The sequence below is a fragment of the Rhinichthys klamathensis genome, unplaced genomic scaffold (assembly GCF_029890125.1).
Source record: "Rhinichthys klamathensis goyatoka isolate OS25496 unplaced genomic scaffold, OSU_Roscu_1.1 h1tg000029l_1, whole genome shotgun sequence".
NCBI classification, from domain to species: Eukaryota; Metazoa; Chordata; class Actinopteri; order Cypriniformes; family Leuciscidae; genus Rhinichthys; species Rhinichthys klamathensis.
The window spans coordinates 1,813,229-1,829,188 of record NW_026606579.1 but is presented as its reverse complement, the minus strand read 5'-3'; the positions used below and the strand labels follow the sequence as shown (position 1 = coordinate 1,829,188).

Here is a 15,960-nt window from a genome sequence, read left to right as displayed (position 1 = left end):
TCGGTAGAGTCTGGCCGCGGCGAGACTTAAACACCGTGGGCCTTAGCTGACTGTATGTGTGTTGGTTTCTTTTACAGAAAACGTGGCACATGCAGTGTGTAGTGTTTGTGGGCACTGGGTTGTGGGCACATTCACTATATTTAATGCACAATTGACATGAGTCGAACTCATTTGTGCGAGCCCTGCACTGTGGCGGGCTGTGTCTGTGTGTAAAAAAGAACACTGGGCTGTGGCATTTTTAATACACTCATAACACCATCGGCTGTGGCCAGAATACCAGAAAATACACTGCTTATATGATTTTTCTGGGTTGCCATGGAAGCGGCATTTGTGTGCAGGCAAGCGGGCCATGGTACCGGCTTGTTTACTGCAAAATACACTGGAACAGTCGCATTTTCTCGGAACTGAACGAGTGAAAAGTTTGGGTGTAAGTCTGGCTCCGGCGAGACAAAATTTTTATCTGCTGCGAGCGCTGGGATCGAACACGGGTCTCCCGTGCATGGCTTTGGGTTTCGCCACTGAGCCACAGGGGGAAACAACAACAGCTTAAAATAGCCCGAGCAGATAAAGAGCGTCATCACAGTTTTGTGTGTGTCGGCGTTCGTTTGCAGGAGTGCGTGTTATACAACAGGCTCATTGCTGCAATATTTGACATTTCAGCCGCTCAACTAAGAGGAGCTGAGAAAAGTTTGATAAATGGAGATTGGTCCGGCCTCGGCGGGACTAAAACACACTCTTTCCTTATTTCGCCGGTGACGCACGCCCACGGGGGGCGTCGAGCAGATAAGAGAGCGTCATCACAGTTCTGTGTGTGTCGGCGTTTGTTTGCAGGCGTGCGTGTTATACAACAGGCTCACTGCTGCAATATTGACATTTTCAGCCGCTCAAACTAAGAGGAGCTGAGAAATGTTTGAGAAATGGAGATTGGTCCGGCCTCAGCGGGACTAAAACACACTCTTTCCTCATTTCGCCGGTGACGCACGCCCACGGGGGGGCGGGGGCGGGGTAGCTTTCTTATAACGTAAAGAAAGCCAGCCGCGGTTTTGATGCTGGCCCGTTTCCCTGACGACTCCCCATCCTCACTGTCCGACGCCAGGATAGAGCAGCTGGTCTTCTCTACAGATGCAGCTATCTCGTCGTCATAATGGCGGAGACGGCGGCCGTTGTCCGTCAGTGAGCGACTCGACTGAAGCTGGTGAAACTGGCGGGCGAACCGGCGAGCTTTCACGGGCTGGGGAAGGCTCGGGGACCCGCTGAGTACGGCGCGGCACTACAGCGGGCGGGAGTGCAGACTCGGAGAAAAAATGCCAGGCGAGTCCTCAGAGTCACCATGGCAATAGCTCGCTCAGCGAGCGCGAGAGCTGCATGATCCTTACCCAGGCGGGAAACGCAGATGAATGCCGGTCCCCGTCGCTGAGTGCGGCTCGGCACGAGCCACAGGAACGAAGCATCTTTAAAAAGACGCTGCTCTTTTAGATAAAGAGAGAGAGAGTGTGAGTCGCGACGGTGAACACACACTCTCGGCAGAGTAAAAGGATATTGACGCCGGAAAGCGTAGCAGGTACGGCGACTGAAGGCGGCGAGGTGAAGGCCAGCGGCTTCAGGTTCAAGGCTCGTCCCGCAGAAGGCTTGTGTCGACGGCGCGGCTTCTCACTCTGGATCCAGCGATGCATGCAGCTTCGCTGAAGAGATGAAAATCAGTTGTACCAGCCTAATCGAGCTATATTTATAGGGCGAGAACACGCCTTTTCTGGCAGGACGTGACGAAATGGGCGCGAATTGCCCCCATTGGATGAGGTGTCACGCAGCGCCTCTCTCGATAGGCTGCTGCTGTTGCCGCAGGGCAGCCAATAGCCGCCCAAGCCGCCTTGCCTATGTCTCCATGTTGCTGCACAGCGTTTTACATTAATACAAAATTAAGGATAATTTTTTGGCTTCAATATCTCGTGGAAAAGAGGTTTTCCCCGTAGCGTAAGATATTACGCAGTACGAGAGTACTCTCGTAAGAGAACTACCGTTTCCTAACTTTTCCAGTTTTCCATTCATAAATACTGGATAATGATTACACTCAAGAACAATAAAAAAAAAAAAAAAAAAACGTTTTAAAGCTGTACAGAAGTAGAACATGTTTATTTATTCATTTAAATATCCACGATATCTCCAGGGAAATTTACAAGAATCACAAAAATGAATTTCTTAGCACCGGTAGGATTAGATATTCTCACACCTTTCCTCATAAAGGGCACAGGAATAATTTGATCATAAGTATTTACTTTAGTAAAAGTGTTCTTTATGTGGAAAAGTTATATTTTTAAAATCAGTTTTGCGGTCCAAACATTCAAATCGCAGGCCAATAACAATAAACGGCTTTTCACACTATGTTTGACCCTGGATTAGCGTGCTTTTTAACTCTGGGTTAAGGCCACTTTTAACCAGCATCTAAGCCATGTTTCACAATTGTCATTTTGAAAGGTTCTTAGCAAGGGAAGTAAATGGAGGGGTTGACCAGGAAATGCAGTGCAAAATGGAACAAGATAAACTAGGATTACGTTAGCTCAGGGATAAAACGTCCCCACGAGAAAGCACAATAAAAGAGCTGCATATTCATTAATAAAATAGTTCATTCTGACTCATGTGGTAGGGTGCTTATAAGGCCCTTACTTACAGGCTGCCTCCACATTTCGGTTCTCACTGTCTTTTAGCTTAGCCCTGCAACTATTTCACAGTGTGAGCCAGTTGATCACGTATATTAGAAGGTATTCTCACTTATTATTGCTGTAAAAGTCGTCTTTCATCACCTCCAGGATAGTTCCCGCTTAGTGTTTTAGTTTACGTGTATGGCATCTTTCATACCGATCAGTACATCCTATTTTCTATCATCTTATGACCTTTTCAAATTAGATGTAAGCAAACGGATTTATTTACTAAAATAAAAAGCCTGTTGGGGACTAAACCTGTGGGGAAACCCACTCATTGACACCACAGAGGATTTAAGAAACAAAAGAAATATTATTCTAGAGATTAACTTTCCATAATGGGATGGATCGAGTAATCAGAATGAGATTAGGAAATGCTAATGACGTTTTCCCTCTGATCTTGATTGACATTTATCTGAATTCCTACAGGAAGCATTGGCTCCCCTTAATGGCTAATACTTGCCACTTTCCTGCTTTTATTTTTATTTTATTTTTATTTCATTTCAGTTTAGTCTAGTCCCTCACAAGGGACTCGTGCACCCTGACTGGAGAGGAACTTCTGTGTCCTTTTCAGTTATTTTGTCCAAAAGTTGCCAGCGACTAATCAGTGATTCTGAGATGTCGGCCTGAGGGTTTTGCGAGGGCCCCTGGTGATACACCACATTAAGGGCCATAGTGGCCCTGTTTGATACATGTTTCCCCATCAAACGCAGAAATGGACTCACACTAATCAGAGGCCAGAGGTCAGTTGGGACAGACAGATCATATCTTTGTAGACAAGAAGAGTCTAGTTCTCCTGCCTTTTACCGTTTAATCAATACGATCAAAGCAATTCTACGTAGTGGAAAATCACATGCAAGATCTATCACTTAACAACAGACAACTGTGACAATGTTTTATCACCTTTCATAAATGAATCATCAGGTTCAGGTTTGTCCTTTCATAACATTATAAGAGTTAATAATTATAATATCTACTCTTTATTGTTATTAAACTCATATTGTTATTACAATAATTATACAAAACATTTTATTATTTTTATTAAAGCAATAGTACGATTTGTTAAACTGATATAGCCTTTTTTTTCACGCACTCAAGTGCACAAAATGTCTTTTTTCTCCTGTAAAACTAATATATATATATATTTTTAAAGTTTTTAAACAATCTTGTATGTGTCTGAAAAATAGAAATTGCTCCACAGAAGCCTGTTTCTAAAATCAGTGTGAGATTTGTCTCACTGTGAATGCCAGAATATCATACAGTAATCTGAACCAAAATAATTATTAAAAAGCTATTTTATACATCATATTTGTACTTTCTAATTTAAATAATCTTCATTACGGTTTTATTTCTGTAGCACAGTACAGTAGAGCTTGAAATGTGATCTGAATGTTTTTGTCAGATTCACTCATTAAGAAATGTTCTTCTCACTTTCGTGCTCAAGCAGATGAGAGCAGCAGTGTGGATGTACAGATTCTGGAGTTTTAGTATACTGTCAGATTGTATTAAAAAGAAAAAAAGTAAAACCTTTACTGCTTGTAATAATCCCTGTACACCTAAATAGACCCCGTCCTTCCTTCCGTCCCGTCTAGCCCTCTGGCCAGGACTTCTTGTATTAAAAAGTAAAACCTTTACTGCTTGTAATAATCCCTGTACACCTAAATAGACCCCGTCCCTCCTTGCGTCCCGTCTAGCCCTCTGGCCAGATCAGGCCTCACAGGTGCCCTTGGGCACAACGCTCTGCCCCGCTCAAGGCTAAAAGCCCACACTAGCATATACTCCATGCATTGAACCTTTTTCCTTTGAATCCTATTAGTGGCTGAACATGGTTTAACTGAAAAAGACTGCCGACTTCACTCAATTAGGCCTAATAGGATTACAGGGCTGGTATGGGCCGGGCGGTTTAAATAAGACAGGAATTTTGGCAGACACCTGCAACATGTACTGCATTAATCTTATAAAGGAGAGTATGCTTGCTTGTTAATGGGGATTGCACATGCCACGACTTCAGCTGCCATCTTTGTTGAGGCAAGAATCAAGCTTGTGATGAAAGCCAAGGACTGTTCACTTGTTTCAGGCCTATTCAGCACATTTGGTATTCGGCCATTTTATGTGCGCCAAAGCACGTGTGTATCATCAGAACATCATGCAATTAATAAGCTTGAAATTGATTTTATATGATTATGTATTCTATTATTTTCTATAATATAATATGAACAGATTCTTTTGACCTTTTGAATTCCTTTTTCCAGACAGATAAACAGGTTCCCATCCCACATTGTTTTTTTTTTTTACACACAATGTATTGAACTTAAAAGGCCGCTGGTTGAATCCTATTACCAGGGAACAACCCTGACGGATCAAAGAGACACGGAAGGACCAAGCAACATCGCCAAACAGCAGGGCTGTAAAAGTCCCTGGAAATGCTGTACTTGATCAAGAAGTACTTCTGATCAGACTCGGTTGTTTTATAGACAGGGAGAACAGTGACGAGTCCTGGAAAAACCCCATCTTATGTTGCAATTGATGACAGGCCGTTTGTCATAATCCGAGCTGCTAATACGGTTTCCTCTCACTGCTGATTCACAATCATTGGGTGCAAGTAAATTCTGATGTTCATGTTCTCCATCCTTCCTTCCTCATTTGCTTTTATTCCATTTTTCTATCCTTCCACCCATCTTTCATTCTTTTTAGCCATCTCTTTTTTTGTCCTGGACGATTGAGTTGACAAAAATGCCACCGTTTCTCTAGATCCGCGCTCCACCCACCCTGCTTTAGCAATGCTTGTTCATTGAAAATAGAATTCATACTGTGAGTGCGTATCAGTTATATTATCATGTAAAACTATCATGCAAAAATGCAAATATATAAATATACAATTGCCAAGGTAGCTACTTTTTTGTAGTGTAAACATGTACTTAAAATGGCACATGCACATTGAATAAGTTGACGCAACACAGCTAAATGCTTTTATACACATTGCTAAACCTGCTGCAATAAAATTTAGGTCCGTTTAAACTGAAGTTGGGACAGATCTTTTCTTGCATATACGCTCAGTGCAGGGTGGAGGGGTCCACTCGAGCACGATGTTCTCGGCAGCAGCCATCTCAGTGTCCGGCCTATGAATGTACATCCGAGCGAAATGACCAGTATATTTTATTTCAGGGGGCGTTTACAACAAAAAGGTTACAATAATATCATTCATTCAGAATAATGAATTATTTTTTGTTTCATGCCAACTTTAAACCATTTATGATAATTCCACAATCAAAGACAACAGTTTAAGCCATTTACAGGGCCATACATGTTCAGTATCATCAGAGTAAGATTGTGTATGTAACGCTTTCACAATTCTGTTAGCATTCAAGACTGTATTTAGCATATCTGCTCCGTCAAGAGCATTTTAATTGTGCAGTCCAATGTATGGACTGTTATGCACACCCGCGCCAGTGTACGCTACAACTGTCTATCCCTATAAAACGTCTCGACCTGCCCTCCCTCCTGCCAGTCCAGTGGGCCGCAGGATGTCAGACTGAGTTTGGGTCTGAGCCAGACGGGGTGGGTGGTCTCCTCGCAGTTTGCTTTGGTCTTATTAGTCAGCCGGGATCCCCCCCATCTCCGTCTCCCATAATACGTCTTCCCATAACCCCTTGGCTCTACCCGAACTGCCTCATAGGCGGGGAGGCGAGTAGATACACAGTTATAGATCTGTGTCTTCTTGAGTGAAAGTGTGTGTGTATGTCTGCCGTAGCCTCAAGGGACAGCACGCTTCTAAGAGATCAGCCTCTTTCCTCCAAACACAGGTAGTGCTGCAGTGTTTGAAATACACAGACGCACACACACTTTAACACATGAAAGGCCTCTTGTGGACCAGAGCAAACACAAGGCAGCTTTGATGTGCTCCAGCCTCTTCTATTCCCTTTCGCACACCCTAAAACTGACTGTCTGAAAATCTGATTTCTATCTTTCTCCTTCTGACAGGTATTAAAAGTGCAGATGAAGTGAATGTTTTTCTTCTGTCTGGCCAATTTAAGCAGATCATAACTCATTTGAAAGACAAATGATCACAAAGCACAAATGAGATGTGTATTTTTACTATTATTGTTATTAGATTTCCCCATATATATATATAAATAATACATCTGGCTTCATTTTTTAATTAAAGCGACGATTATTGGGTTCCAAGGACAAAAGGCTTGTGTAGACAATACAGTTAAACAATGGCCATGTCTTTTTTCAAATATAATATGAGTTTTTAAGTGTCATATATACATATATACATGTGTGTGGTTCAGGTCTATACCCTTCAGGTTAAGGTATACATAACACATATCAATATGTCTATGGAAAGTCCCCATCAAATTTTTATTTAAAAATGTATATGTAAATATTCTATTTTATTATGTGTGTGTGTGTGTATATATATATATATATATATATATATATATATGTGTGTGTGTGTATATGTATACATATATATACACACACACACACACACGTTGTATAGATTGATTGATAAATAGATAACATTTACTAAAACTGTGCCTAGATTTGATAATGTTAGAGATTTCAATATTAAATCTTAGAGTTAAATCTTTCTCTGTATTTTGCTCTCTTATACAGCATATATTTATATTTAGCCATTTATATTGCTCTCCTAAGCTATTTAAAAGCACCTCTGAGCAATAATTTTTAAGAAAATGCCTAAGAATGAAAAAGAATGAATGATATATAGAAACTCACAGCCCAGTTCAGGAACTTTTACTTTTTACAGTCAAAATAAACACTTGTCGAATGTGACTATTGTGATTAGTGTTCTGTCAGCACATAGTGTGGAATTACGCTCCGAAACAAAACCGCCCGCAAATCCACAGCATTGGAATTCCAGACAAATGAGTCCTGGGACACAAAGGCTGTTTGGGTGGTTTCTGGCTCAAATGTGCGGACATAGGCATGCGTCTATAATCACATTATGGGGTTAAGTATCAATGTGGCAGAAACGAGAAAAAGGCCTCTGATTTTGTACAATGCAATTCACACACATTAATTAATACTAAAACAATTTTTTTTCTAGAATTTTTTCATAAAGACTTTAAACTGCAATTTTCTTTTGTTTTACTTTCTGAAGCACACTGAATGTGACCCTGTCATTGTCCATTTCTTTGAAATATATTCATATACATACTTAAACCTAAAATTAATCAGTCTTATTTTAATCAAATAAAATGAAATTATAAATCTAATGAAAATACTAGTAGAATAATTTACTAATAGTGACATTCACAGACATGCTGACTGACTAACACTTTCTTTCTCTCTCTTTTTCAGATCATGTGCGAGTTTTTGCCCCCCTCCACACCAAGGGGTCATTTTAATTTGTGTTATGATGCATGTAACCAAATTAATACCAGCTCTAATGATACTGCCAGCACTCTTGTGAGTGTGCTAATGACTACCAGTCGCTAAAATAAAGAGTGACTTAGTCAACACAAAGTCAGACTTGATCTTATAAATGTTGTGAATGCATTTAACTCAGTTCCACTTAATGAATAATATCAGTTAAGATACATTTTCCATGAAGACATACTTGTCACCGCAAAAAGTAAAACACGCTGCATTGCATTCGATTTCATTCAACAGGGTTCCTGCACACTTTTGAAAGTCAAATTTAAGGCTTTTTAAGACCTTTTTAAGACCTGAAGAAATCAAAATTAATACCGTACATTAGGGCTGTGCAGTATTGACAAAAATATATATTGATATTTTCAACATTTTGTTGATAATAATTAGATGTTATTTTACTGATTTTTTGTGCTGGTGCCATGGCTGGTTTAGGTCTGTTGTTGACAGCTGACTCACGAAGATATTCATATTTTTCATATTCTATGCAGTGGTCAGTTCACAGCAGTGACAGAAATTAATATTTTAATTAAGGGGCAATATTTGCCACCTTAAATTGATTCTTTCAGGGGCATTTTCACCTATATATGGACATTTTTTCTAAACTTATTTAGAGTTATGCATCACCTTTAATGGCAAATACTATCATTCAAATTAAATTATACAGTAATTATACAATAATACTTAATTATATAATAATCATACAGTACCACTGTTACAGTCAAATTAAATCATTCAATCAAAATCCATCTTTGCAGTACAGAGGTGACAGAAGCGGCATCAGAAGTGGCATTAATTTATTTACACTCCATTTACAACTGCATAAATAAAGCTATGAGATATATATTTTTAAATCAATATTCAATATTTAAATATGAAATGATTTCTAATTTTAACATTTTATTTAAAGGGTACTTTAAATATGAAACCGCAGCGGCAAATCACTGTCTTAATAAGTGAGTTGAGGGAGTCATTCATTCAACCGATTCGTTCAAACGGCTGATTCATTCGGGAAAGAAGCAAGTGATTCGTTCAAAACGCGGATTTCAGTCAAGAAATAATCGCTGTCGGTTGCATTGAGACTCTGCTACGGTTTCATTTTGAAATTATAGTCGGCGAAATAAAGGGAAAACAAACTATATTGACAATGTTGTGTCTAAAAAGTAACTCAATTTTAACTTATTGTTAATTGTACTGTTGTATAACATAAATATCACAATTGGAATTGTGCACGGGAAAACGGCACTCTTTCTGATGTGATATTCTAATTTAAGAACATAATATGATATAAATATAAGACAAAAACTAACTTGGGGACATAACAGTTACACTGCACACATCACGCAGTGAAGGCACGAGAGACAAATGCGATGTCAGCTCGCAGTGCCTCGTACATTGTTAAAACAATGATTACAATATAATTAAAGACAATACACATCGCACACCATACGCATATAAAGAATGAACTTACAACTGAACTGACATTTACGACCTTTCTTCTCCTTCTCTCCTCTCGCGTGCAGGAGACAGTTATGCTGCCGCGACTCGCGAGTGACGCGAAATGTCACGTGAACTAGCAAATCCACAAATTATAATTAGATGGTTTTAATTTGGAAAGCTTTTAGATATGTCTAAGTCAAAGTGTCATCTAAAATTTAAGACCTTTCATAAGTAAAAATAAGACTTTATAAGACTTTTTATGGCCTTAAATTTTAAAAATCTAATTTAAGACTTTTTAAGACTTTTTAAGGATCCGCGGGAACCCTGTTCAATGCAATGTAATATTGTGTTTTTCACAGTTAAATGCTATGAATCAAAAACTAAACGCGTCAGAGATTTTGCATACCTTCCATTGTGTCCAAGGACAGGTTGAAGGCTGATTGCTGTGGTAGGGGCCCGGGTTCGGGTTGGTGTGGTAGGAGTAGGGACAGGTGGAGAACGAGGGCCCCGGGGCCCACTGGTTCTGCTGGCTTGCTACATTAGTTGCAGGGGCCACTTGAATACCAGAGAATGACTGGAACATTGCTGGATTCCTAATGCTGCACGCTGAAAACACAACACGAGAGATGAGAGAGCTGTGAAATGTGGTATCTCACTGCATCTACACAGTTTGTTTACTTTTATGTAGTGTATCATTTTAGAATTTAACATGTATAATTCATATTCTGTTTTGATTTGCATCTTGAATAAATCTGTCTGACGTGTGAAGTCAGAATCAGTAAAAGCCTTCAAATTAATTTACTAAGCCGGTTGAGTGTACTGTACTGTCCCTAGGGTCAATTTGAAATCTTATTTGAGGGATGTTTTCTTTCAGCCTGTGATCCGATGTTGCAATGCGTCTTTGTTTAGACTCATGTCAATGTTACAGGAGGTGACTGAAACGGAGCTGAAATAATAAGGGGCAGCATGCCGCATATATAGTCTCAGTTCAGCTGTCACACACAATCAGTGCTAAAATCAAAAAAGGCTAATTGCCTGTTTCAGTGTTTTCCCATCAGAAAGTAACATGAAAATACTTTAAAAATGTTTTAGTTGCAGTGTGACAGTCCTTTTTGTGATGATTTTTTTGGTTGTATTTAAGGTTTTATATGAATAATTAACATTATCATACTGTTAAGTGTTCTATCTATCTGTTGTCTGCCTATCTATACATATCAATCTGTCTATCTATCTGTCTACTCGTCTGTCTGTCCACTCGTCTGTCTGTCTGTCTGTCTTATGTCTACTCATCTTGTCTGTCTGTTTGTCATGTCTGTCTTATGTCCACTCGTCTGTCTGTCTACTTATGTCTACTCGTCTGTCGGTCTATCCACTCATCTATCTCTGTCTGTCTATATATCAGTCTGTCTGTCCACTCATCCATCCATCCATCCATCCATCTATCGATATATCGATAATTGATTTATGTCTGTCTATCTACTTGTCTATCCATCAATGTATCTATCTGTCTGTCCACTCGTCTGTCTTTCTACTTATGTCTACTCATCTTGTCTATCTATCTACGTATCCATCTATCTATTTATCTATCATCTATCTATCTATCTGTCTGTCCACTCATCCATCCATCCATATATCGATATATTGATTTATGTCTGTCTATCTACTTGTCTATCCATCTATGTATCTATCTGTCTGTCCACTCGTCTGTCTTTCTACTTATGTCTACTCATCTTGTCTATCTATCTACGTATCCATCTATCTATCACCTATCTATCTATCTATCTATCTATCTATCTATCTATCTATCTATCTATCTATCTATCTATCTATCTATCTATCTATCTGTCTGTCCACTCATCCATCCATCTGTCTGTCTGTCCACTCATCCATCCATCCATCCATCCATCCATCCATCGATATATTGATTTATGTCTGTCTATCTACTTGTCTATCCATCTATGTATCTATCTGTCTGTCCACTCGTCTGTCTTTCTACTTATGTCTACTCATCTTGTCTATCTATCTACGTATCCATCTATCTATCACCTATCTATCTATCTATCTATCTATCTATCTATCTATCTATCTATCTATCTATCTATCTATCTATCTATCTGTCTGTCCACTCATCCATCCATCTGTCTGTCTGTCCACTCATCCATCCATCCATCCATCCATCCATCCATCCATCGATATATTGATTTATGTCTGTCTATCTACTTGTCTATCCATCTATGTATCTATGTATCTATCTATCTATCTATCTATGTGTCTATCTATCTAACTACGTATCTACGTATCTATCATCTATCTATCTATCTATCTATCTGTCTATATATCAGTCTGTCTGTCCACTCATCCATCCATCTATCGATATATTGATTTATGTCTGTCTATCTACTTGTCTATCCATCTATGTATCTATCCGTCTGTCCACTCGTCTGTCTTTCTACTTATGTCTACTCATCTTGTCTATCTATCTACGTATCCATCTATCTATCTATCTATGTCCACTCATCCATCCATCCATCTATATCTCTGTCCATCTACTCGTTTGTCTATCCGTCTACTCATATATCTATAGGACAGTCTGTCTTACTCTATCTATCTGTCTCTCACTCTGATGTAGCTACACTACAAAAGCTACAGCTGTTCCTTATCCATGTTTGACCACACTGCATATGCAAGGAATGTTTCTTCCTTATTGTATGACTTCTACATCTTTTAATTTCAGATATCTGATATGTTACAATATGTAGGCATGGTGTAGAGTTCTACAGCATGAGGATCTGATTCTATCAGAGAGAGATCAGTGAGACAGTGACGCCTCACACAATCAGAGGGGCCACGCTGAGAGCCAGACAGCACTGTGAAAGGAAAGAGCTCCATAATGGAGGAGCAGGAGGTTGAGCACAACGTAATTGGCAAGTCTTCCTCCTTTTTTGCCCACACCTCTCTACTTCCATGCATGGTGCAAGTGATTTTAAATTGCCTTCTTTCTCTATATTCGCTCATTATTTCTCTCTTCCTGTCAGCATTGCAGAACAGTAGAATATGCGATCCCAGACACCAGTCAGATTCAGAGATGGACTGAAATGCTGCTAAAAAATGTTTCTGTCCATCTGTCAGCATTCCAGGGACAGAGCTGCTTTTAGCTTCCTTTACTTGAGACAATCGTCCCTGTCTGCACTTCACTTGGGTCTGTGTCCACACTGGGCCACTATTTGTGTGTGAGCCTCTCCATTATGAGGAGAGTAAGTATTTCTCCCAAACAACAGGAGTATTTTATAGAGCTAATGCTATAATGAGGCAAGGTAATGATACCAAACCAGGGCTTTTTGTTTCAGGCTTCCAACTCTGTAGCAATGGCACTATTTGACACATTCAGAGGTCAGAAATCCCAAGCCATTTTCCATTTACTACAATTTACCGAACAGTAAAACACTATATTTGGCGTTCATCGAGATGCAAGGGGCATGCTGGCAAACGGGCTGTTGTGCAAAACTGCAACCTGCTGCATTTGGCATTCTTATCATATCATTATGTTGATTTAAAAAATTTTTGTAAATAATTAATTGGTGTTGCTTACCAAAGTAATTATTTAGCAAATTCTTCTCATTGCTCATTCTGCTTGAACTTCTCATACAAAATGATCTTTTTGGAGTTAGGATTAAGGTCTTGTAGACAAAACAAAATAAATGGAAAATGCATTAAAGTACTCCTTGAGACCTTAATTTGACTTGAGCACGTAAGCAACCACCCAGCAACAGCAAAAAAAAAAAAACATTCAGGACATATCATGATGTCATATCATGCATACAAGTTTTGCATAAGCAAATGCCTCAAAAAAAAAAAAACCTCTAGTTTTTGATGATGAACTAGCACTTTTCCCTGTTAGTGTCATTGATTTGCTAAGGGGTCATTTTTTGATGTCACCAGGGTGAAGATGAGGTCAATGAGACACTGGTGAGCTTTAACTAGTGATTTACAGTGTATAGTAAAACCCTTCAGGCTTATGGGTCACTGGCTAGCTGGTTGTGTAGGTGGAGACAATAAAGTATAGGCTATACTTCGATATTGTAGCCTCAGGTGAAATGCATATCAGCAGGAGTATAAATCCTGCCCTGCTCTCATTAAAAGTCTAGAGGAAGTATTTCAATGTGTATATGTGAATATATGTTATATAAAATGTGTGTGAGAGATTTTAGAGGATGTGTCTCAGTCTGATGAGCTCTCCTTTCCCCCTGAGCTTCATTAAAAAGCTTTCCCTCAGAAACGGCCCTGTGTGGCGCTTTGCCCCTTCACCAGCTCTGGGCTGAGAGACAAAACACTTGTTTCCACTCTCTCTCTCTCTCTCTCTCTCTCTCTCTCTCTCTCATGTCGTCTCTCAGGTCCTCAAAAGGCTTTGTTACAGGCTTTTCAAGTTGAAGCACCTATTTATTTGCTCTTTTCAAGGCTAATTCTTGGTTTTCTGCTCTCGCTGGCTCTCCTCGGATGCCGAGCGGCACTGCGGTGCTTCTGCCTGTGCTCAGGCCCTGAGTCACTGAGTCTGGATAATGGACAGACTTAAGCCGGGTTCACACTGTACGATTTTGACCACGATTTGGCCGTTTGAGACAAATTTTTTAAAAGCCTAAAAGATTCCTCTGATCCTAGGCTAAAATCTGTAGTCTTTGATTACTAGTTTGACAGCCGATTAATGACCATTGCGATCAAATGTTAATTCTGCCAGTGTCCGAAGTCCTACAGTGTGGCTTGTCCTAAAACAACCATTAAATCAAAAAACGACTAGGAGTGCAGAACCTGATGCCGCATTTAGTGCAGCAACAACATTAACGCTAGAGATTGTTTTTCGTTGCTAGCCACCATTTCAATCCCGCATTAAATGCAGCTCACCGTCATCGAACGCGTCATGGACTGATGATGTAAAACTCGCGTGCATCTGTTTTTAACATGTCTTGACTTCATGCCGTACAGTCTGACATTAATGACTACTGAGATCCTACAGTGTGAAATGGCTTACAGGGAGCATGATTTCACCAAGTACAACATCTTTGTTGATCCTAGAACAATATTTCAATCAACGAATCAGATTTGAGGGACAAATTGACAGTTTATGTCAAGTTTTGGCTTCACCTATAATTTCCTGCTGATTTTAGGGATAACTTATGGGTAGGGTTAGATTTAGGTTTTCGGACAGGAATGTTGTTCCGCTATGAACGAAATATGTTGAGTATACAGTAAATTTCATCACATGTCTTAATATATTGGATAAAATATTAAACTCAGTTTTCTATGATGGAACACATATTATATAGTTTTCATTCATCAAAGGTGGTTTTTTTGTTTTTGCCAACTAGAATTTCTAACATTTTAAACTATTTTTTGAAGGAAATATTCCCGTTTTTATTTAATTTTTTTACCTTATTTATTTTGTATTTTGTCCTTTCTCTAATCAAAATGATTTTTTTATATATATAGTTTTACTTTTTAATATATTTATAATGGGGGAATCGAGGTTTGACTGTTTAGTGTGGTCCAATAGGCAACATATAAATTGCAAATACTTTTTTCAATATAGGTTGCACTTTATTTTACAGTACGTGCACTTTCAATGTACTTACACTGTACTTACCCACAAAAGTACTGAGTAGCGTAAGGCAACTACATGAGTTAAGGTTTAGGGGTAGGTACAGGGTTAGTTATTATCCAAGTGCATAGCATATTCATGCGAAACAGGGCTGTAAAATAAAGTGCTACCACAATATATATATTACAAACATCATATTATAGTAAATGATATGGAACCTTATTTTATATCATTTTATTGCATTGCATTAGCATGGCATGCAAGTTCCTACAGTGCTTCCTCTGGTTTCTTTCTATAGGCTTTTCTAAGGAGTTCACTTACAAGGCTTAGATTTAGAAGGCCACAGTGAGTTTATTTGTTTTGGAGATTTCTGTCATGTTTGGTGTAATCTGGCAGCTGTAATAGAGCCTGTCTGGACAGAGAGACTGTTCACTCTCAATCTCAGTCGTCTATCTCAGTTGTAATCCTGTTAGGAATACCCACTGAGCTGGCATGATAAGTCACTGTTTGCATTCCCCACACCTGATGACCCCAGAGAAGGGTTATGCACTTTTTACTCACACTCGGGTTTGCTATATCAGTGAGGACATCTCATAGAGGCAATGGTTTTTGTATGTGATGTCACTTTTTTGTGGGTGGGACCCCAAGATTTATGGAATAGTGATGTGCGTGCCATTAAAGAGGACCCGTCATGCGCTTTTACAATTTCAAATTTTTTAGTGTGTAATGTTGCTGTTTGAGCAGGAAAAAGGTCTGCAAAGTTACAAAGCACAAAGTCCATACCAAAGGGAGTTTTATCAGTTGCACACTGTTTCTGAACTCCCTGAAACGCTT

At 39.3% G+C, this 15,960-nt stretch overlaps 1 protein-coding gene across 2 annotated transcripts in view; it reads right to left on the bottom strand.

Annotated features, from left to right (window-relative positions):
• The window catches only part of tfec (transcription factor EC), a 53,384-nt gene that overhangs the window by 31,699 nt on the left and 5,725 nt on the right, over positions 1–15,960 (bottom strand). For both annotated transcript variants that reach the window (XM_056245247.1, XM_056245246.1), the window contains exon 2: positions 9,943–10,142. In XM_056245247.1, coding sequence (XP_056101222.1) covers positions 9,943–10,119 — 177 coding nt within the window. In that variant the 5' untranslated portion in view covers positions 10,120–10,142. The remainder of the gene's footprint in view (positions 1–9,942; positions 10,143–15,960) is intronic.